At 40.4% G+C, this 23,284-nt stretch overlaps 2 protein-coding genes across 13 annotated transcripts in view; both read right to left on the bottom strand.

Annotated features, from left to right (window-relative positions):
- Positions 1 to 9,399, bottom strand: part of Mlh3 (mutL homolog 3) — a 28,877-nt gene extending 19,478 nt beyond the window's left edge. For 3 of the 9 annotated variants that reach the window (XR_012446087.1, XM_074067517.1, XM_074067519.1), the window contains exons 1-3: positions 4,077 to 9,255; positions 1,203 to 1,301; positions 70 to 155 (exon numbers count right to left, since the gene is read on the bottom strand). Coding sequence is in view for 7 of the 9 variants with exons in the window: in XM_074067517.1 (XP_073923618.1) it covers positions 70 to 155; positions 1,203 to 1,301; positions 4,077 to 7,392 (3,501 nt within the window). In the remaining 2 variants the exon portion in view is untranslated. The other 6 variants (XM_074067520.1, XM_074067521.1, XM_074067518.1 and 3 more) reach the window with 6 other exon arrangements.
- A 1,428-nt stretch (positions 9,400 to 10,827) lies between these two features.
- On the bottom strand, positions 10,828 to 23,205 carry Acyp1 (acylphosphatase 1). Of its 4 annotated transcripts, XM_020175641.2 has the most exons (4): positions 22,934 to 23,072; positions 18,342 to 18,429; positions 17,498 to 17,589; positions 10,828 to 11,226 (listed from the first exon to the last, which is right to left on the bottom strand). In XM_020175641.2, exons 3-4 carry the CDS (start codon positions 17,579 to 17,581, stop codon positions 11,011 to 11,013), a joined length of 300 nt encoding a protein of 99 aa, XP_020031230.1. In that variant the 5' UTR covers positions 17,582 to 17,589; positions 18,342 to 18,429; positions 22,934 to 23,072; the 3' UTR covers positions 10,828 to 11,010. The 4 variants fall into 4 exon arrangements, with proteins under 4 accessions (XP_020031230.1, XP_020031228.1, XP_020031229.1 ...); XM_020175639.2 differs by lacking the exon at positions 18,342 to 18,429 and having other exon boundaries at positions 22,934 to 23,205; XM_020175640.2 differs by lacking the exons at positions 18,342 to 18,429; positions 22,934 to 23,072 and adding an exon at positions 17,956 to 18,110.
- Between the last annotated feature and the right edge of the window lie 79 nt (positions 23,206 to 23,284).

The raw sequence follows: 23,284 nt of genomic DNA, 5'->3' as shown, positions 1-23,284 counted from the left end.
GCCTACACCCAGCATAGATGAAGTTCAAATTAAAAAATGACAGGAAAAGAAAAAGTGTTGTAGACTTACCTCTGGGTAACGGGCAAATACTGGATTGTCCCATTCTGAAAACAAAGACTGAAGTGATTCACTACCAACAGCATCATTCACAGCATCTAGGACAAAAAGGACAAGTAAGCTGGCATCAAGAACCACAAGGAGCCAGGCGTGGTCAGAAGTTTGAGGCCAGCCTGGGCAACTTAGTGAGTCCCTGTCTCAAAATGTTTTAAAAAGGGTTGGAGATGTAGCTCAGTGTAGAGCACTTACCCAACGTACCCTGTATTCAATCCCCAGTACCACAGACAAACAAGCAGGCGAAGAGCCTCTCCTGTTTGGCTGCAGCCTCAACAACAAACATCAGATACATGGTTTCCACACACTACAAATGTTCAATTTGTTATACAGTAGCTCTAAATTGTTCTGATGTTACTTTTTAAACTAGAGCTGATGACTGTATCTTCTGACAATATTGCTTTTCTACAAACTGTTACCAGAGATATTTCAGAATACACATGCAGAAGAAACTATAGTTGAAATCAGTAGCCTCGCTGGGCATGGTGGTACACACCTGTAATCCCACTACTTGGGAGGCTGAGGCAGGAGGATCCTGAATTTGAGGCCAGCCTACACTACAGAGAACCTGTCTCAAAAAATAAACAAACATGAGCTGGGGGTGTGGCTCAAGCAGGAGAGCATCTACTTTGCAAGCATGAAGCCCTGAGTTCAAACTCCATTCCCATAAAAATAAATAAATAAATAAAAATCCAAAAAATTTAGCAGACTCATTCCCTTTAGGTAAAAATAAACCTTATCTATTTTTGGAAAGACAAGATAATAGATGTCTGTAGCTTTTTTAAGAGTTTTGTTTAGATCAAACTATTGCAATATGGAGTGGAACTCCAATCCTTAAAAATAAGAAACATTTCCTCAATCACAAGATACCACAGACTATGCATAGTCTGACCTCAAATCTGGAAAAGTAATTTCTTATCTAAATGCATGCACTGAATGACTTAATTCTGCTGTTAAATGGGGCCGAGGGGAAGTGCTAGGAAGGCACAGCTGGCACTGATCAAAGTTAATGATGCAACCCTGCTTTGTTTTCTGCAGAAGGTGGTACAATGTATACTAGGTGTCCCCACAATCCCTATTGTTGCCCCCACCTCTGTTACTCTGTCTCAGCACAGTCCTCTTTTCCTGAGGTCTTGGAAGGAAAGGAAGAATAAGGTCACTTCTAAAAGGATGACATCTGTACTGAGACCCTAAATATAAAAAAACGAAAACCTAGAAATTTGAATTCAACAAATAAATTAAAAGTTAAAATTACATAAAATCTCTTTCTCCACAAACTGAATGAAGACATAAGGCAGACTACCAAACATTATATGGATAATCATCTCTTTAATGAAATTAACCTGCTAACTTAGGTATCTATACAAATGTGTTGTGTCCTTACCCATCTATACCAGACAGAATAAAGACCTAGGTTACAAAGATTCTCAATGGGTGTGTGTGTGGGGGGGGTGAGTTATGTATGGGAGGACATTTGTCAATGTCTTCAGACATATTCCACTGTCACTCCTTGGGTGAGTGGTGCTATTGGAATCTAGCAGATAAAGGCCAGAGATGCTGCTAAATATCCTACAATGCACAGTTACCCAGAGAAAACTTGTGTTAGATGTATAGTTTGTACTTAATGGTCACCTACAATTTGGTGCAACCTTCACAAATCCCTAACTTACAAACTTACATGATGTCTCTTATCCCCAAAAATGTGTCTCCACTATAACATTCTTTTTATTATATGATAGTAAATAACATAGCTGTCTCCTCTAATAGACTATGAAATGCTGAAAGCAAAGCCAGTTGATTTGCAATGCAACACTTACTTAGTATAGTGTGACAAGCAACAAAGGTTAGATAAATACATGAAAAGATGAACAAACGAAAGGTTCTCAATTCACACTCCCAACAAAGTCTGATAATATTTGGCCTAAATTCTTCCAAGTCTCTGAAGGATGATCAGATTTGAGTTTTAAAAATGACACTGAGGCTAGTGTAGTAGCTCAAATGGTAGAGCTCCTGCCTAGCAAGTGTGAGGCCCTGAATTCAAACCCCAATACTACAAAAAAAAAAAAAAAAAAAAAATGCTGATTTTGACAGTCTTGAACAGGAGTAAATCATGAAGCCATTATTTCAAAAAGGTAAATATGTTGGACAAAAACTGAAGAGAAAGATTAAGAATTAAGGCATGGGGTAAAATAAAGTTATGTAACTGATAATAGGACTGAGTTAAGGATATTTTTAAAAGTCTGGGATGTAGCTCAGTGGTAAAGTTCTTGCCTACATGTGCAAGACCCAAGGTTAGATCCTCAGCACCACAAAAAAAAAAAAAACTTCTAAAGAAAAGATGTCCAGGGCTTGGGGTTTTGACACTACTTAAAATTACCTTTACAGATCTCTTCTGTACAATAAATTTCTCACAATAATTTTTTTTGAATGTAACATTTTCATGTATGGTTCACCCATGTCCTTATATCCTACTGTATGTACATAAGCCATTTCCAGAAAGGTAAGATCCATGTGAATGGAGGGTACTAAGGAGCCATCTTTTCATGGAACTTGTTTCTATATCAAAAATATTTTTCATTTGGAAATTATGAGTTTACATGATCCTCAGATGTTCACCACAAAATATGCTAATCCAGAAAGTTAAGTGGATTGAAGTGTTTTAAACAGCTAGATTTATTTACAGGAGTAGATGTTTATATTGAGTATAGCAGCTAAGACTTTCCCCTTTGTTTTGATAACTACCATTTCATAGTTTAATGTAATCCAGTTATTTTTTTGGCACCATGTCAGAAGCAGTTGCATTTCAGGAAGATGCCTTAGATGTGCCTCTAATAAGCATTCATTACAAACCAGGACAGAAAACAACCTAGACTGAAAAGCACACCAAGATGCCTTAAGAGCAACTTGACAGTCTCAAGAGCAACACAGAAAGTAAAGGGCTTTTCCCCTCCTATCGAATACTTTGAAAGTTACAAGCATGATTTTGTTCACAAGGAAAAAAAACCCTGAAAAACATTAAAAAATAAAGGTCTTATTTAACCTGAAATAAATCAGAGTCTCCAACTAGAGCTATTAATCCTAAAGAGAAATTATAGGTTGACTTGCAACTATAGTCATACAATTTACATTCAGCATTCAAGACTTTTAATATGGCTACAGATTTAATGTTCATCTTCCTAGTACAAAGCCAAGATTACAGCCAGATGGGAACCAGCGTTACCATCTTTCAACATCTGGTTCTTAGCACACTGCCAAAAGAATGCCACTTTCAATGTTGATGGAGAACTGAGAACCTAGAGTCCTAGTCTAGGCACCATTGGAGCCTTGTAGTATGATCAAAAAGTCACATTATTGTCCTGCTGAACATCATCTTATACCAAAAACAGATCAAATGTATTATCATATACATTATAATAAAGTGCATTTGAAAAGTATAGTTAGGAAACTGTATACTTGAAAAATTTATGATCAAGTCTCATTTTCTGGGAAAAATGTTCATAAAAATAGTACTGTACTGAAATATAGATTTTATTGGAAAGTCTATGATAATTATGGAATCATTTTAGCCCTTGGCCTGGGTGCCACAGACAGCAGCTTTCATGCCTTTAAAGAGAAATTTCTGGGGGAGGTATGTGTTTAAGGAGGGAAGGTAGAGTAGGGAAGCACTGTGGTTCTCAGCTATTAATAGTACCATTTCCACTAAAACAAATTGTTGCCCCCTCTCTTGCACATACATACACCACTGACATATAGATGTGCACTTACATTCTGTATCAGTCTTTCATTGTATATTTCTATATTTAAAGTGTTGGACCTAGAGAATCTTCATATACCACAAAATATGTATTTTTAAAATCAGGCTTCAAATGCTCTACTGAAATCATCTGTTTGAATGATTACCCTGTTGCTTGGTCATTATTCTCATCTTCGAAAGCATTTCAGGGCAGTGCACACTATATACTTACCATTCCCAAGTAGGACATCCACAGCCACAGTTGTCAGGTCTTGAATACAAGCAGTCTGAACATCCATGGTTGGAGCAACAAATGTGCTAAGTCCAGTTGTTTTGTTGATGTAAACCATTTTGCCCAGGGCTACATCAAAATGCTGCTGCCAATCCAAAGAACATGTATTTGATTCTTCATTTTCCCAACAAGCTCTTGCTTTAGATTCCTCGCTATGGAAACAAATTCCATTTTGCTCAGCTGTGGTATCTTCTACATGACTCATTATCATTCTACTGGGAGAATGAGGACTTCCCATCTGTTGCTCTGAAGCTCTGATAAGAACATCAGAATCTTTACTAATAATTTTGGAATCATTACAGGGTGATACCGTTTCTGGTATCACATTGTTCTCCACTGTATTGTTAAAATATATTTTACTACCTTTATTGAAGGAATGATCCTGTGTGGTGGAACCTGACATTGGGAGGATGGCACTCTCAGTTTTTTCTAGGGTTAACCCACTGCACAAGTCACTGTCTTTCCTACTGGAATCTGAATTTGGAAGCTCACTAAAATGACTTGTCTCCTCCATTGCTTGAGTCGTTTCCCCAGAACCCTTCATTCTGGATAATTTAGAGGCTAGTGATTCAGGTGAGTTCTCAACATCTGAAGGGTTTCTGTTACAGTTCAATAATTCTGTTAAAGTTATAGGACTTTCTCTCAAACAGGGCATTTGCTGTTCCAAGTGATCTTCCATAGAGAATGTAAACTTCTCTGAGTACAGGATGTGACCTACTGGTTGGCAACCACCATTTGAATCACTATGCTTCATAGCGGTGATTTTATAATCATCAAATTTGTCTACATGGTTCTTATCTTTGAGTGAAATGTCCGGTTCAACCTGAGGACTGAGACTGGTACTGACTTCCATGTTCTTTTCCTCTACTTCTACATCCAAATTATTTTTAACCTTCCCATATTGCCTCTTAAATTTCTCTAAAGATCCTAGTTGTGAAGACAAGCTTATCTTCTTACGGACTATGGGTTTGGAGGAACCAACCAACTTATCTGTTTTCTTATTACCATTTGCAACATGTCTATACCAAGGGAAAGAGGATACATCAGGTAATAAGCAACCTGTGTGAGATTCTTTACCACCTTCCTGAAAAAGAGCAAAGTTTTCATCAGTTGCTATTGATTTGTTCTCTAGCTCATAACTTCTATTTGTTCTGCAAAAATTTTTGTTGGGCAGTTGAGCAGATTCTTTATTTAAAGTGCCAGTTAAGTCTTTGCTGCGTGGAGTCTCAACTGAATGATGTGTTCTATTTCCAAATGTTTCTTGGGTACTTGCAGGGCCAGGTTGAACATAATGTTTAAATGAATGTTCTGCTTCAGTTGATTTAGTTTGCTCATTTTGTACCACATGAGTTATAAAACCAGTGGAACATAACTTAACTTGTCCATAACTAAAAACATTTATTCTTCCACAACTACTGGGCTCTCTTTTCCTCTCTTTCTTTCTCTGAGCACCATGTACTCTCAATGTCTCAAAAGGAAGAAGTTGGCATCCCATTTCAGTAGCATCTTTAAATTTCTCTAGTTGATTCTGAATTCGATTATTTTTCAGCTTGTTGGTAGCTGTGCTATTAACAGTAGTACTTACTTTCTGTATTTGTAGGTCTGTCCTACTCTTTTCAAAGTGATGTGTCTGAAAAGGGTTTGAAAACATTTTTGGACTGGTTGCAGAAGAACTTTCTAAAGCATTGGATTCTAAGCAAGACTTTTTATGTTTCTCATTTTCTTCTGATTCTGATGCTTCAATTGTCCCTTGCTCCAACATTCTTGATTCTAAGCAAGAGTTGTTTTTATTGTGTAGAGATGACTCTGTCATCTTACTATGGCCTGGGTCATCATAATGGTATAAAAATGAGTCATTTGTCTTTTTTCTGATAGCTTCTGATTCCCTAGAATTCTGTGTGTTTACATTTTCTATAGTAGCTTTTCTTTTCACAGCTTTTGATTGTAAATTAAACATTTCATAGGAATTCAAAATATTATTACATGCTTCTTTGAAACTGCCCTGGTCACTCTTCTCATGAGAGAACACATGCTTCTGAAGAGTAGCACCAAATAAACTAAAATCATTATCTTCACTAAATTCCTTAATATCCTCACCTGATAATTCTACAAATAGTTTTTCTTTCTTTAAAAACATTTTCATTCCTTCCTGAATACAAACCAACAGAGTATCCCAGTTCTGAAACTCAATCAGAGTTTTTGCTGGCTCCATGCACACATCATACTCACAGAACTGGCACTGCACGTTGATTACATATATTCCATGGAGTTCTAGGGTAGACCGATGCCGAGGACTTGAATTCATTTGCCTACTGGCAGAGCCATTCTTTGGTTTGCATATACTACTTTCTTTTCTTAATAAAAAGTCAATGAGTTTATGCAACTTTGTCCTTAAAACTAATCTTCTGTTCACAAACAAAAACTGCATATTCTTATTATAGTGTGCCTCAGAGCTGATATAGCCACTAAGCTCGAACTCTTTATATTTAAATTGTATTTCTCTTAACTTTTGGGACTTTCCCAATCCATAAATTTGACAAAATCGGGAACATATGTCTTTGGTTTTAGTGAGCTGAAGAACCATGGAACCAGAAACATCATTTCTCAAAGAGAAAGAAATGGAAGGGTGCATGAGTGAGAGAGCTTCTATTCTCTGCCTAATGGTCTCAAATTCCAGTCTAGGATCCATGCATTTCCTCCTTACAGGTAACCGGTAAAACAGGTTATATACTGTTACTGTTGTTCCTGGACTTGGTCTAGTCAAATCAGCCTCGCAAGCATTCAGGGCTTTTCCATTCTGAAACAGTTTCACAAAAGTTTTCATTGTCCTGTTTTTCTTGGATGAAATTTCCACAGCACTGGCCATGTTAGCTATACTTGCCAATGCCTCCCCTCGGAAACCATAAAACCTTGGGTTCTCCAAGTCCTGTACTGAATTGCACTTACTAGTGAAATAACGATTTCCCACCTTGTCTAAATCATCACCCCCCATCCCAAATCCATTGTCGATCACTTGAACTTGGAAGGTTTCCATATTCACCCTGACAGCCACACATTTTGCTTCAGCATCAATACTATTGAGGGTAAGTTCCTCAATACATTGACCTAAGGAACATATGGCCAAACCAGAACGCAACTTGGCTTGTACTTCAGCTGACAAGCACTTGATCATGGCAGGTAGAAAGATGGTGAGAATGTCAGGCCCTGGTTTCCTTCTGACTGGAAATAATTGCCTATGGGAAGAAAAAACAGACATATACTATCAAAGCTGCAGAATTACATAGCATCATCCCATTTCTCCCAAGCATTATAAAGAAGTATCATTTGATATAAATGAAATCTTTTATTAAGCCAAATTAAGAAAGAAAAGTATGCCTCTGATTTCTAAGCAAATCACTTATGCCTGGTGCAGTGGACTTAACATCCAAGAAACATTCATAATTTCATAATTTTCATTGTTCCTTTTTAAATCCCACATGCCTTAAAGTGAAATCATAATTATATTTGATGCTGACCCGTAAAGACAGTATTTGTAATTCTAACCACTTCACCAAAAACAGATGCCTAAATTAAATTCAGCTAAGAAACATTAGCTAGAAATTATTCATGAAAAAAGTCCAAGATAGTTTCATAACATTTATATATTACACAATAACTATGACTTTTTGAAAAATTTCTAATGAAGTGCTAAGATATTGTAAGTAGGAAGGTGAAACAACAGCAAATTAAAAAAGTCAAATTGTTACATCAAGGAGAACTAGGCATTAAGATATTATGTAGTATGCTGGGTGCCAGTGGCTTCATGCCCTTAATCCAAGCTATTTGGGAGGCAAGGATCAGGATGATTGAGGTTTAAGGCCAGGTGGGGCAAACAGTTCTGGAGACCCTATCTTGAAAATACCCAACACAAAAAAGGGGCTGGGGAAGTGGCTCAAGGGGTAGAGTGCCCTCCAAGCAAGTGTGAGGCACTGAGTTCAAACCCCAGCACTACATACACAAAAAGATATTATTGGTTAACTATAGTTGCCTCAGGGGAAAAGGGTGGCAATGTGAAAGGTTAAGACAGGAAAACCCCTTTGCTTATAAGACTTTCTTTACCATTTGATTTTTAAACCTTGTTCATGTACTACTTTGATAAAGTTTTTGGTAAGATGGGTTGGAACTCTGGGCTTTGCCCAGGCGCTCCACAGCTTGAGCCACACCTCCAGTCCATTTTGCTCTGAATTTTTTTTCCAACTGTTTGCCTGGGAACCATCAGAACCGCAATCCTCCTGATCTCAATCTCCTAAATAGCTAGGATTATAGGCTTGAGCCGCTGTGCCTGGCTAGGAAGGTCCTTATTATTGATACTCTTTTACATTAATACTCTTGGCCTTTATATATGGGCACAAACTATACCAAGGCAGTAATAATGATGGTATGGGTTTATCTGAACTTGATTTTAAGTTTTCTTACAGGTAAAGAGAAAAAAAGTGTCAGGCGCTAGTGGCTCACCCCTGTCATCCTAGCTACTTAGGAGGCAGAGATCAGGAGGATCAAGGTTCAAAGCCAGCCCGGGCAAATAGTTCGCAAGGCCCTATCTTAAAAAACCCTTTACAAAAAAAGGACTGGTGCAGTGGCTTAAAGTGTAGGTCCTGAGTTCAAAGCCAGTACAGGAAAAAAAAAAAAAGTTTAAGACTCGGGCCATTAAAGGTTCCCCCGGCTTCGTAAGTGAGGGAGCAGCATCCTGGACCTCTCTCATGTGGTAGGGCTGGCTTTCCAAACCTGGAACCTCAGGGCATAACTTCGGATGCTTTCTACGGAAATGAGCTTAGCGGCGAGCAACAATGAACCCCACAAGGTCTCCCTGATTATACCCCAGTCCGTTCAGGGCCGCGGTGCCCGCACAGGCGGGACAGGTCTGTCCGCGTCCGGAGCAGGCCGGGCCGCGAGGGGACCTTCCGGGCTCGGGCTCCTCCCGATCCCCGCCCCGCCTCGCGACACGCCAGCCTGCAGCCGCGGCGGCCTCCAGGGGCCCGAAGCCTCGGTCTGGATCCGGAGAGCTGCCTGCCGCGGGACCAGGGCCCTTCCGCTGTCAGGAGAGCCCGGAAGTCATCCTTTCGTGGCGTGCTTCTCCCCAAATCACCTCGAGTCTCCTTCACCGACCCTCAAGCGTCAACCGCCTCCGACTACAGGCGCGCGCTCCTCGGCGGAGACGCTCGTGCGCCCGCGCGCATGCGCTTCCGAGGGGCCTCGCCGCGAGCGCGCTCCCGTGCTCCGCTTCCCTGCGTCCGCGCTCCCGGTGTGACCCGACTGGGCGTTCTGGCCCGCACCCGTTCACCCCGCACTTCCAGTTCTCGAGCCTCCCGGTTTGGGCATCGTGTGAACGGCCGTTTCTAGTTATTTTCACATTTGCTTTTCCTTTTCTTGTTTTTTCTCCATTGCACATAATAATGTTTAATTCAACATACATTGTACTTGTTTCCTTCTTGTCTCCTCCACTGAGAAGGAAGCCACGTGAAGGTGGATTTTGGCTGCTTTGTTTATTGCCGTTCCTGGTGGCCAGTGACAGTGCCTGGTCTATGTGGGCACTCAGTGAATAAATTCAGAGCCTTCCATTTTAGCATTAATGCTTTACAGAGCTGGAAAGGTCTGAGCACTAGCCCAACCCTTAATTTACAAATAACACCAGGATTCCCTTCACTGACTTTTTGGTATCTTCCCAGTGCCACCACAGCTTTTTCCTAACTGAAGGAGAACAGAATTCTAAGAACACAGTGAGAATAAATGTTTTGGAAATTGTTAATCCTCAGTGTTTGCTGTCTAAATTTCATTGATATCTTAAAAAAAAAAAAAACTTCTGACAAAAATTTAAACCCTGGAAGTGTTTACTGTATACCTATTTAATGACTAATCAAACCAAATCAGATTTATGGGGCTGATGAAGCAAAATTCTGATTACTGTATTACTTGTATTAGTTTGCTAGGGCTCCATGACAAAGTGCCACAGAGTGGGTGGCTTAACCAGTAGAAGCTTATTTCCCCTCAGTTCTGGAGAGAAGTCTGAGATCAGGTGTTGGCAGGGATGATTTCTTAAGGCCTCTCTGGCTTGTAGATGGCTGTCTTATGTGGCCTTTTGTCTGTGTGCACACATATCTGTCCAGATTTCCTCTTTGTAAGGAGACCAGTTAGACTGGATCAGGAACCACCCTAGCATCTTCATTTCATTATCTCTTTAAAGGCTCTACCTATTTCCAGTCACTTTCAGTAGTACCAGGGTCAGGACTCAGCATATGAATTGGGTGGGGGGTGGGGGGGAAGGAGACAATGACAATTCATCCCATAACATTACTTTCTGTGAATTTCTTACTCAGAGGAAAGGAGTAACAGATGTTCCAGAAAACTAAAAGTAATTAGTCCAAAAGATCATTTGAATAGCTTACAAATTGAACTGGTAGTATTTATGCATGCAATTTCCTGAAGAAAACTTTGTGGAACTGTTTAAAGAAATAATTCAAGGAAGGGGGGAGAAATGACCCAAACATTGTATGCACATATGAATAAAAGAAAAAAAAAAGAAATGATTCAAAGTAATTGTTTTTTCTTTCAGATCTCTTTAAATTGCCTCAAAATCTTCCTTCCATAAATGTTTACTGAATAAATTCCTTGTTTTGCCCAGAAGGAGGTTCATTGAAGATTTAAAAAGTAAGCAGAGGTTCCAATGTGTTTTTATTGAGAACTGTACACAGTTGTAATTCATCATATATGTAATATATGAAACATTCACATATCTGATACTGACAAATTCTAATATCAAACCCAGACTATTTCTATCTCTATTAATTAAAAAAAACCCAAACTTCTGAGGTATCTTAGAAAATTAAAATTCAGGCTATTACTTCACAATTTGGAAGTCTGAGTAATCCAACTTTGAAATGACTTTTTCATTGTTGAAGTTTGCTCTGTCAATGTGCGATTTGGGACTTCCTCTGGTCTCAAGCCATTCCTGCATATGACGCACCTTGGAGATGGGACCTTGAAGTTGTCCCTGCACTGTGCCCTGGTCAGTGTTCTGGACCCAGCCTACCAATCCTAGCTTTTTGCCTTCAGCCTGAGGAGAAAAAAGAAAGAGAACAGTGAGATTGAACAACACAAAGTAAGACTACAATGTGTTGCCAGAACATTGGCCTAGAATCAAGCCACTGAAACTAATTTGACATTGTCCAGAAAAGTGAAAACAGAAAGACAGCAAGAGGATCTTATTGCTGATCTTAACATCAAGTGTTGCCCACTTGACTCCATTTCCTTCTATTTTTTTTCCTACTTCTATGCTGTAAAACCCAGGCACTTGAATTTTTTTAAAAGAATTTTTCACCATGTAGTAAATTTGGTTAAGTACTAAAGATGTAAGTCCAAAACAGATGCTTTCAAAATGATTCCCTAAGGCTGACTGTTCTTAGGATATTGGGCTGTACCTTGATCTCTTAATCAAGAATTTATTGGGTATGTTTAAATGGAAAAAGCGTGAAGTTATCTGATCCTTTGTCTTCAAACAGGACCACACCTAAACAAATCCAGATTGGTGTCCTTTATATCTTTAAAGATCATTAAAGAGTATTTCACAATTTCTTGGGCAACTCATACATTGTTTTTACTGTAGAAAAACTGTCTAACCCAACATGTTTATGTTACATCCAAAGCCCACTTTCTGTCATCCCCCTGGAGAAGGAAAGCAGCTGTAAGTGGCCTCTGAACTTATGAGACTATGAAACTATTAGGTTTTCACTTGACTTCTTTTCTTCTGTCTAAATAATCACAATGTCTTTAAAGTCGAATGAACTTATGAAGACCATCTAATCACAATAGTGGCTTTGTTTTTAGCCTTTTCAGGGTTCAAGTTGTTAAGTGGCTGCAAAACTGAACATTTAGTAAAGGTAGCACTATTTTAGAGACAATAATAATAATAATTTTATCATGGTATTAACATAAAAGTCACTAATTGATAAAGTAATCTATAACTGAAGGGGTTGGATTACAAAAGAAAATGGGTTAACATGGTTGCATGACCAAATGCCAGAGTGGTGTCCTAGGAAATGTGGGAAAATGCTGGAGTTTGCCAAAGAAAACGTTATGTACAGCAAAAAAATGTTTGATGAGGTACTGAAGCAATCATCAAATCAGTTATGTTCAAACGAAAGGCATGTTTGCATAATGAATAAAAGATATACCAGTCAAATAAATAAGTTTAAGGGATAGAAGAAATTAAGCAATAAAGAAAAACAGGAGATACCTACAGCATGCATTGTTAAGTGCCAGAGACAAAAACATAAAAGAAGAATGCTGAGAATGGATTTTGAGAAAGACACCACATCCAACTGACCACGTATAACAACTGTACTCTTCTGCTTCAAATTAACAGAAAGGAGTTGGCTGTCTCTAGTTGTTAAAGTTACCATATTTGGTAAATAACTATCAGTGTGACCATGCAGTTCTGAGCAGGAGGTTGTAACAGTCAAAAAAATCTTTAACTTACAATGTGATTTATCTGAACTACTCACAGTGAACAAAACACTCCAAAATTTGACCGATGTTGAGAATGGGAATTTTCAAAATTTTATTTGTGCACTCAATTCTGTTTCTGTTTTTTAAATGACATCATAATGTTGCTGATTCATGTTCAGTTTTAAATATCTAAATAAACAAATACTGTAGGGTTTTGTTTTGTTTTTTTTGTGGTACTGGGATTTGGACTTAGGGTCTCATGCTTGTGAGGCAGGCACTATCGCTTGAGCCACACCTCAGCCCAACACTTTTTTTTTTTAATCAAAGAAAATTCGAAAAAGCTAAATTTACTTCATAACCATATTTCTAATGAACATAGTCATCTGACTTTTTTTTTCTAGTAACATTTTTCTTCTTTTTTGGAGACAAGGGTCTTGATATGTAGTCTAGACAGCCTCAAACTGCCTCAGCAGACTCAGCCTTTCAAGTGCTGGGATGACAGATGTACACCACCATGCCTGCCCCTCTGGTAACATTTAAAGGAATATAATCACTAACTCTAGTTTTTTTTGGCAGTACTGAGGTTTGAACTCAGGGTTTTGAGATTGCTAAGCAAGCACTCTACCATTTGAGTCACACCTCCAGACCATTTTTGCTTTGATTATTTTGGAGATAGGGTCTCACTTTTTTCCCAGGACAGCCTGGATGGTGATCCTCCTATTTCAGGCTCCTACTGTCACTGAGATGATAGGTGTGTGCCCCCATGACCAGTTTTTTTCCTGTTGAAATGGAATCTTACTCTCTTTTTCCCTGGGCTAGCAATCTTCTTGATCTTTGGCCTCCCAAGAAGCTAGGAGCCAAGGGCACCTGCTACCAATTCTAGTTTTCAATTTAAAAATAAAATCTCCTCAAATTAGTAACCTAGAATTCCACCTTAGACACAGGAAAAAGAAGAGCAAACTAAACCCAAAGCAAGCAGCAGAACGAAGGAAATAATAGAGTAGAACGTAAGTTAATAAAGAATAGAAAAATAAGCCGAAAATCTATAGGAGACCGCAAGAGACTGAATTAGTAATCAAAAAACTCCCCACAAAGAAAAGTCCAGAGGATCAAGGTTTGAGGCCAGCCAAGGCAAAAAACAAAGAAAAGAATAGCTAAATTAGACTTTGCCAAGGACACTATCAGTAAAGTAAAATAACTCACAGGAAAAATACTTGCAAATCATACCAATAAAAATAAATAATAAAATTTAAATGTAAGAATTTTTATTTTATTTTATTTTGCAGTATTGGGGTTGCACTCAGGGCCTTGTGCTTGCTAGACAGGCGCTCTATCACTTGAATAGTACCTGTAGCGCTAGAATATATAAGAAATTCTTGTAACTCAACAAGAAGAAAAACAACTCAATTAAAAATAGGCAAAGGGTTTGGGATTTCTTCTCCAGAGAAGATACATAATATCTTCTTTCACATGCCAATAAACACATGAAAAGATGCTCAACATCATTAGTCATCAGGAAAAGGCAAATCAAAACCACTTAGAGAGGATACAAGTATCACACAGTATTACTCAGCCTTAAAAAAGAAGGAAATTCTGACTCATGATATAACATGGATGAACCTGGAAGACATGATGCTAAGTGAAGTAAGTCAATACGCTGGCTGCCGGGCGCCAGTGGCTCACGCCTGTAATCCTAGCTACTCAGAAGGCAGAGAGAGAGATCAGCAGGACTGCAGTTTGAAGTCATCTGGGCAAATAGTTTGAGAGACCCTATCTGGAAAACCCCAGTACCACAAAAAAAAAAAAAAAAAAAAGCTATAGGTCCTATTTATAAGTTATCTAGGGTAACCAAATTTATAAAGATGAAAAGTAGAATCATGATTGCCAGGTGCTGGGTACATAAAATGGGGAGGGGGGGCAGGTGTTACTGGTAGAGTTTCAGATCTGCAAGATAAAAACAGTTCTGTGGATGGACCTTGGTGATGGTAGCACATCACTGTACTTACTAAGGTCACTGAATTATATAGGTTAAAATGGTGAATTTTCCATTATGATTATTCTACCACAATTTGAAAAAAATTTGTGTTATTGGGCTAGAGGTGTGGCTCAAACAGTAGAGCGCTTGCCTAGTAAGCATTAAGTCCCAAATTCAAACCTCAGTAGTGTCAAAAAAAAAAAAATGTGTTATAAAGTTTCTAAGTAGTTTGGGATTTTCTAATTATCTTTTTGTTATAGATTTATGTTACAGTTCCACTGTGGTTGTAAAACATTCCATATATGATTTAAATCCTTTTATATTCATTGATACCTGAAAACAAAAATTCTCAATGAGGTATTACTTTATACCGAGTAGGATGACTATAATAAACAAAATGGTAGGACTGGAGATGTGGCTCAAGCAGTAGAGTACCCGCTTTGCGAGCGTTGGTTTAGCAAGTGCAAATCTCTGAGTTCAAACCTAGTCCCACCAAAAACATGGGGCTGGGGATATAGCTCAGTGGTTAAGTGTTTGCCTAGCATGCACAAAGCCCTGGTTCAATCCCTAGTACCAAAAAAAAAAAAAAAAAAAAAAAAGAAAAACCCTCAACTATAAAAAGTAAGAAAGTATAGATACATGCTATAATGTAGATGAACCTTGGAAACATATGAAGTGAAGGAAGTCAGATATGAATGACCACATATGTATGAGCTCATTTATATTAAATATCCAGAATACAGAAATTCATAAGAGACAGAAAGGAGGTTAGCAGGTTACTGGGTGTCAGGGGCTGGGAGGATTAGAAGTGTTAACAAGGTAAGGTTTTTTCCTCTTTGAGATAGATGAAAATGTCTTGTAATTAGTGTACAACTTTGGACATATACTAAAACCACTGACTTATACTTTAAAGGTGAATTTTATGGAATGTGAATTACATTTCAACTTAAAAAAAGAAGTCCTTTTCGGTGTTTTCACTCCCTATTCCTCTAGGAGTGATGGAATTAAAAGGCTAGATTACATCAACAGCCAAACTGTCAATAGCAAAACAAAACAACTTTTAAAAAGGAATACATATTTTTATTTTTGGTGCTACTGGAGGTTGAACTCAGGGCCTCATGCTTGCTAGGCAGGTGCTCTTGTCACTTGAGACACTCCACCAGCCCTGTTTTGTGTTGGATATTTTCAAGATAGGGTCTATTTGCCTGGGGCTGGCTTCAAACTTCGATCCTCCTGATCTCTGCCTCCTGAGTATTTAGGATTATAGGTGTGAGCCACCAGCACCTGGCTAGGAATACATATTTTAAATGATTACAAAATAGTAAAGCCCGGGTGCTAGTTTTCCACAACAATATTTGTTTTTCTGTATTTTATTCTCTCTAAACTGGGGAGGAAGGGTGGAGTCAGATTCCCTCAACAACTTAGACTCATCTTTGAAGCTGTCACCTCTATTTACTAAATCACAGAACCTTGCCCTGCATAACTGGTAGCAGCTCTTGCTGTCCTCCAGCAAATTCTTTTTTCAACAGGCACTTCACATGAGTATGAAACATGAAGAAATGATATATGAATAATTAGAATAAGAAGTATTAACAGGATCCATCCGTCCTGCCCTCACCCATCTCCATCCCTCTCTCCATCCGTTTCTTCCCTTTCTCCCATCTCTCTCTCTCTCTCTTGCCATCTCTCTCCCATTCCTCTCCCTCCTAAAAAAAAAAAAAGAAAAAAGAAAATTAAAAAAAAAAAAAAAAGAAGAAGTATTAACAGCCCGGTGCTGGTGGCTCTCACCTGTAACTCTAGCTACTCAGGAGGCAGAGATCAGGAGAGACTCTATCTCAAAAAACCCAACACACACACATACACAAAAAGGGCTGGTGGAGTGGCTCAAGGTGTAGGCCCTTGAATTCAATCCCCAGTACTGAAAAAAAAAGTATTAACAACTAACATTCATATTTCAGAGAATCAGGTCTAATTCATCATCTGTGGGGTTGGACACACATGGGGCAGGCAACTGCCTGATATTCCCCTACAGAAGGCAGAAGGGAAAACGAGATTGCCCTTGTGTGCATGTTAAGAGAAGATTAATGACACTAAAGCAGAGGCAGAAGCTGCCAAGAGTTTGTTCATACCCTCAGAGACTGCCTGTTACTCTAGTAGAAGACTACACATTCAGTGTTACCATTATCTACTCTAAAATGCATAAAATATTTTTAACTAGAAAAACTTCACCTGGAAAAGGTGAACATTTCTTTCAATGTCAAGAACAGGAAGGGAGGTTGGAGGAATGAAACAGGTCTCAGGAAAATGTGGCAGTATGATGGAAGCTATGTAATTTATAACTTACATCAACATGATCAGTTCAAGCCGGGCACCGGTGGCTCACATCTGTAATCCTAGCTACTTAGGAGGCAGAGATCAGGAGGATTGAAGTTTGAAGCCATCCCAGGCAAATAGGTCTTGAGACCCTATCTTGAAAAAACCCATCACAAAAAGAGTGTGGTGGAGTGGTTCAAGGTAAAGGCCCTGAGTTCAAGCCCCAGTACAGAATATATATTAATTTAAATGTCATTTCTTTGATCAATGGTAGCTTTCTTATAAGAAATGTGACTTGGCTTAACACAACAGAGTGAACTAGGAATATTCTCTTTTGGAAGAGAAAAGGTCACTAGTATGTGTGTCTAGATGCTCAGTTACCACCATAAGAAAAAGACCAATAATGCGAATCTTCCATTTACATTGTGTCTAACCCACGGTAAAGCATTTTCATAACCACTACTCTACTAACCGCCTTTTTGTCAAGCACCTACCAAATAGGTGCTTCCAGTGCACATTTGCCAGAAACAGGTCTGTATGTCCCCGTGCTCATAACCTTGGGTACGTCCCCAAGGCCTTGTAGACCACATACCTGAGTGTATTTTCGGAAAAACACCCCTTGCACCTTCCCAAAAATTTCGTAATCCACTGAAACCAAGGTGTCCCCTTCTGCCATGCTGAAACCTGTCAGAGACCAGGAAAGCAAAGAAGTAAAGGCCCCCAATCCTGAGGCAGATAAAGGCCACACCTGCACTTCATCCATCACCACTGACACCTCTCCCGACCTCAAGGTCCTCCTACTCGGAAGAGTGTCTGTGTGTAAAAGGGAGGTAACGGGAAGACACCTGGGAGGGGAGCTGCGGCCGGCAATTGCTTAGAAAGGCTCTTTGAGGCCCATCACCTGCTTACCCATCACCTCCTCTCAGTCACGCAGGTCCCGCCCACTCCCATCCATTTCTCTTCCTACGTGGTCGCCAGGACGCCCTTCCGCTAGCATTTTAGGGTCCTTGGAACTGGCGGGCACGCCCCGGGCTCCCCTCCCTGGCTCACCCTCCTAGTCTTCCCCACAGGGAATCAAACCACACGCGCGACCACCGGACCAACGGCCCCCAGTCGTGCAAACCGCCGCTCCCGGAAGTTGTGAGTGTTGCTCCTCTTTCGCTGCCTCACAAGCCCATCACTTATGTCTGACCAACCAGAGATGAAGCCTCGGCCTCGAGCCCGCCCTAGAGAGTGCGGCTTCAGAAGCTGATGCTCAAAAACCTTGAGAGCCTTGGGTTGGGGATGTGTCCAGAGACTGGCTTTCTCCACCCACCAAGCTCGCACCCCACCTCGGTCACTAGGCGCACATCTCTTCTCACTTTCTCGTGGGCGAGAAAGACATAGACGAAGAAGCACTAGGGATACGTTAATTCAGTCATTCAATTAATACCTACTGACAGCCTACGGTGAGCCAGGCACCCTTCTAGGTGATTGGCGTGCACAGTGAACAGGGTAGAATCTTGGCCTGGAGGAGCTTAAATTCTGGAGATGGGAGACAGACAATAAACATTAAGCACCATAACTTTTCTGTCTTGCTTTTTTTCCTTCAGTTTTCTTCTAATTTTGAGTCATGTCTACCCTGCACTCAGTAGCAGAGGAGCTCAATGTACAAGACACCTCGGTGGGGGCCATTTCTCCTGGACATGTGGTATCGTCCACCAGAGTCTATCTTACTAAGAAAATGTTTGCATAACTAACGAACTGACTACCTAAATAAATAAAGCACAAACAAATAACGCATGGCTCCAGAATCTCATTGAAATCAATCTAAGCCAAACAACTAAGTTTCATGAATTTATTTTTGGCTGTACTGGGGTTTGAACTCGGGGCTTTGCAGTTGCTAGTCAGGTGTTCTACTGCCTGAACCACGCCTCCAGCCCATGAATTTATTTTTGGAAAAAGGGAATTGTCAAGGAGGGTTGTGGGTGAGGATTGTTAAAATCAGATTTGATTTATACACATTCGAATCCAGCTATCCGTATGATTAAGAAAGTGTATAAAGGAATACTGTGGTGTTTATTGTTCCTTATTGGATTGCTTGTACACATTATATACCTTTATAGCATAAGTCTCCATTTGTGAATATGCCAGTTTGGCAGATTTGGCAAGGTGAGATGGGTTTGCAATGGTAGCCACAGATTATTTTGGTGGTTCTGGAGTTTGAAGTCAGAGCCTTGTGCTTGCTAGTTTTAGAAGTGTTGTTCCCAGATGGTGATGAAAGAAACACTTGGAAGTTGCTCGGCAAGGCAAAAAAGAAAAGCTTTACTTCTGCAGAAGGGTGCAGCCACAGACCACATTCTGATAGGCAGAACACACATGGGTAGGATATCCACCCAGATTATATTCTTGACGTGATTCCTTGTCCCTCAGGAGGGTTGGTCCATGCTTGGGCTCACAGCACTTCAAGGCTAGCTATTGTTTGGGGTAAGGGCAAGGTTTTCCTACGCAGTAACATTTTACAATTTAATGAGAGAGTAATTACTCTTGGTTTACAGCTCAGTGAGGGAGTGATTTCTCAAGGTCCCCTGCAGACAAGGGATGGGGGCTGACATTTTTACTCACAGTTTTAGGAATATGAAGCTCAAAAAAAGATGATAGTGGCTTGATTGAGCTACAGAAAAGACAGGTCAAGCAGTTTGAGATTAGGGCATCTGGCATCAACAGCTCTTTGTCTGATCTCAAGGACCTTGCAAGGTCAAGCAACATTTCACAAAGCATTTAGGCAGCAATTCGGGGAGGTTAGTCGGCATCTACACAATGACAGTTATACATTAACTCCTTTGACAGAGAAGACCTAACTTTAGTTGATTCTCACGCTAGACAGGTACCCCCCCACACCCAGTTCTAGTAGTAACTATGGAAATCCATCATTCCAAGAGTTCCTCTCTACAGAGAAAAGATCCAGATCTTGGAGAATCATAAAACTTTAGCGCTGGGATGTGGAGAGAGTTGGATGAAATGTCTTTGGCAATATTTGAAAAGAACACTAAACTGTGTATTTGGCTGATGCAATTTCATTCTCTAAAATTCATTTTTAAAAAGTTTATAGAATTCATCAGCCCTCACAAGCTTTCATCCTACAGTAGAGAAGGAAAGGGCACAGGGTGGGGGTGCTGGATGAAAGAGAATATGAGTCCTATGTAAAATTTGTACATTGGAATATTTATGTTTGTGTACATATTTGGTGTGTGTATGATGAGACAATAAACCAGACTGTGTATGTGGGAAAAAAAAAGTTCATAGAATTCAGAGCCAGGCACTGGTGGCTCCTGCCTGTAAAATCCTAGCTACTCAGGAGGCAGAGATCAGGAGGATTTCGGTTCAAAGCCAGACCCAGGCAAATAGTTCAGAAGACCCTATCTCGAAAAACTCATCACAAAAAAGGGCTGGTAGAGTGGCTCAACTGGTAAGCCAGTTGAGTAGGTAACAGAGTTTGGGTGTGTTTACCACTTCCCTGAACATGGAGCTTGGGGTAAGGTAGTACCACCAAGGAGAGAAAGTACATGTAGTCAGTTGTGGCTTGGTCAGGGGCTCTCAATCCTGGCTACACCCTCTGAGGAAGGTTTTAAAAACATGGATGTCCAGTCCTCACCTCCACGATATTGCTTTCTTAATGCACAGCCAAGATTGAGACCTACTGAACTAGACTCTCTATTTTATTAAGGGAAGGCAGGGCTGGAAAGATAGGCTGGACCTAATCTGGGAGTTAGAAATGCCATGCTAAATTCTGTATTTCAACTTTACAAATAAGAAGTCATTGAAGGCAATGACAGGATGGAAAGTATTTAGTTATTAGCTAGATTTAATCATTTCACAATATATACATATATCAAAATATCACATTGTATACTGCAAATATATACAATTTTTACATATGAATTTTATCTTTATGTGTGCATGTGTGTCTGTTGTGTGGGACTCCAACTCAGGTCCTCATGCATTCTAAACACATGTTCAGGGTTGGCAGGGTGCCTCAGGAGGTAGATGCCTGCCTAGCAAGCATGAGACCTTGAGTTCAAACCCCAGCACCACCAAAAACAAACAAAACTATGTACTAGATTTCATTCTAAGCACAGGTTCCATCACTGAATGATACTCCCGTCCCTGACTATTGTATCTCAATGAAGGTAGAAAAGAAGTATTTAGGATCATTATTAGTCTGGCAGCAGCAAGAAGCATGGGTTTGGGGAGCTGATGTTGAAGACAGGTATGGTAGTGAAGAGAGTGAGGCCAACCCAATGAGAAGTGAGGAAAAACTCACACAGAGCAGTAGAAACGTAAAGGATGGGTTGTATAAGACAGACATTGTGAAAGTAAACTCAATAGAACCTGCAGGTCAGTTAGAAGGAAGGGGTAATAAAGATGGAGGAGTGGGAGATGACTGGTGCCTCGAGCTGAGGAGGAACGTGGAGACGCAGCACAGTGGGGAGTGGGGAGATGATAGTGAGCTTATATTCTGTCACACTGAGTTTGAGGATCCTGAGAAGTCATGTGGTGTGTTAAATAGGCAGTTGAAAATTTGTAACTAAGGAGAAGAGACTACAGCTAAGCTGGATATCAGTTCAATATTGGTTGACATCTGAAATTTCAGCATTTGGTAAAAGTTATTAAGAAACAAAAAGTGTTTGGAATCACATCTATCCGAAAAATAAGAGGGCTTCAAACACCTAAATTTATGTTGCAGGTGGGGAAATGACGTGGATGGAAGATGGAACAAAGGCATGAAAGAAGAATCCAGGAGCGCACAGAAGCAAGTGAGAAGAGAGAGCTCATGGGACAAATAATCAGCAATGTCAAGTGAGTAGGCTGGTCATGGGAAGGTCACTGGTAGTTGTGCAGTTAAATAAATGGGAGAAGGCAAGAGTCAGACCACAGTGGCCTGGACAATGAGTGGGGATGAAGAAGCCATGCCAGCAAATGTAGTTGTCTATCAAGAAGTCTTGTAGAGAAGAGGAGGAATGGAGTAAGACCCTAACACAGAGGAGGCAGGTCCAGGGAAATGAGGTTTGTTTTTTAGTGCGAAGTTATGCATATTTTTAGAACCAAAGAGAAAGAGCAGTAGAGATTAACAAGATGGAGAGAGAGCACTGAGAGAAACTAGTTCAAGTGAATGCATGGAAAGAGAGAGTCTTCTTTCTCACAAACCAGAGGGAAGGAAGTCAGGGCAAGGGAGGCCCTCTGGGAAATTCCTCTGCACTCCAGGGAAGCTGTGGGAGTTGACAGGCAAGAGAAGCTGAGATAACTGGGGCTACCAGTCAGTGGGAAATATCTGGAACTGCAGAAGTGGAGAAGGCAGAAGAGTCAACCAGGAATAAAAACAAGGACTGAGCCGGCGCGGGTGGCTCACGCCTGTAATCCTAGCTACTCAGGAGGCAGAGATCAGGAGGATGGCGATTTGAAGCCAGCCGCTGAGACCCTATGTCGAAAAACCCTTCACAAAAATAGGGCTGGCAGTGTGACTCAAGGTGAAGGTCCTGAGTTCAAGTCCCAGTACCCAAAAAAAAAAAAAAAAGGATCGAAAAAAATTGCCCTGGAGGACCCACCAAGGAATTATCTTTATAACCCTTAAAAGCTATATTCTGATATGGTTAAGTATTAACACGACCTGCTGTTGCCTACATATTTTCCACGTGCCCGATTCCTTTGAGTAGTTAGAGGAAAAAGTGAGCTGCCTGTTCCAAACAGCTTACCCAAGTGAACTGAAGCTTGAAGAAGACAAACTCTCTTCTGAAGTCAAAAAGTTACAGTGTATCATTTAGTGTTGAAACCAAGTTATGCTGATTATTGTTGATCTGGTAGTTAACTTTTATTATCATTACATTTGGCTGAGTCATTCCTGGGCCAGATTTACCACGTGAGAGTAAAACATTGTAATAGTAAAATAATTAGATTGGCCACAAAAACCACCCTGTAAATATAATGTGTAGTAAAAAATCTGATATTAAACTCCAAAGTATTGGCGAGGGAAGAAAGCTTACAGCCATACCTGAGGCCAGTGTAGAGCATCCGAGGGTGGTAAGAAAGGCCGTCAGTAGGCCCACTCCCGCTAGCCGGGCGGACACCGGCATCCTGCGGCGGGGTGTCTCCACGGCACCTCTAACGGTCCCGCCCTTAGCCAGACAAGGGCACACCCCAAGGTCTGGGAGCACTGTTCTCAGAAAAAATACCAGCTCTTCTTTGATGGAACCCCAGAAACAAGCCTCTCCGCCCCTCCCCCGTACCCTAAGGGCTGAGCTAAATTGCAGAGTTGGCTGAACTCCACGTCAAGTGACACTCGGGCTGACCACACCCCCGCCCGGTTTGCCCTGAACGGGTGCGGACTGCGCCTGCGCGCGCC

This window comes from Castor canadensis, chromosome 3 (genome assembly GCF_047511655.1).
Source record: "Castor canadensis chromosome 3, mCasCan1.hap1v2, whole genome shotgun sequence".
Lineage (NCBI taxonomy): Eukaryota > Metazoa > Chordata > Mammalia > Rodentia > Castoridae > Castor > Castor canadensis.
The sequence above is the reverse complement of the archived record's forward strand: the minus strand, read 5'-3'. Positions and strand labels throughout refer to the sequence as shown.

Bases quoted from the DNA above. Each gene is read 5' to 3' on its own strand.
- Acyp1 (XM_020175639.2), bottom strand. From the start codon at position 23,015: ATGCCGGTGTCCGCCCGGCTAGCGGGAGTGGGCCTACTGACGGCCTTT. The intron at 17,590-22,933 runs GTATGGCTGTAA...GGTCTCTGACAG, and splicing joins ATGCTCTACACTGGCCTCAG to GTTTCAGCATGGCAGAAGGG. The intron at 11,227-17,497 runs GTATGTGGTCTA...TTTTCTCCTCAG, and splicing joins TTTTCCGAAAATACACTCAG to GCTGAAGGCAAAAAGCTAGG.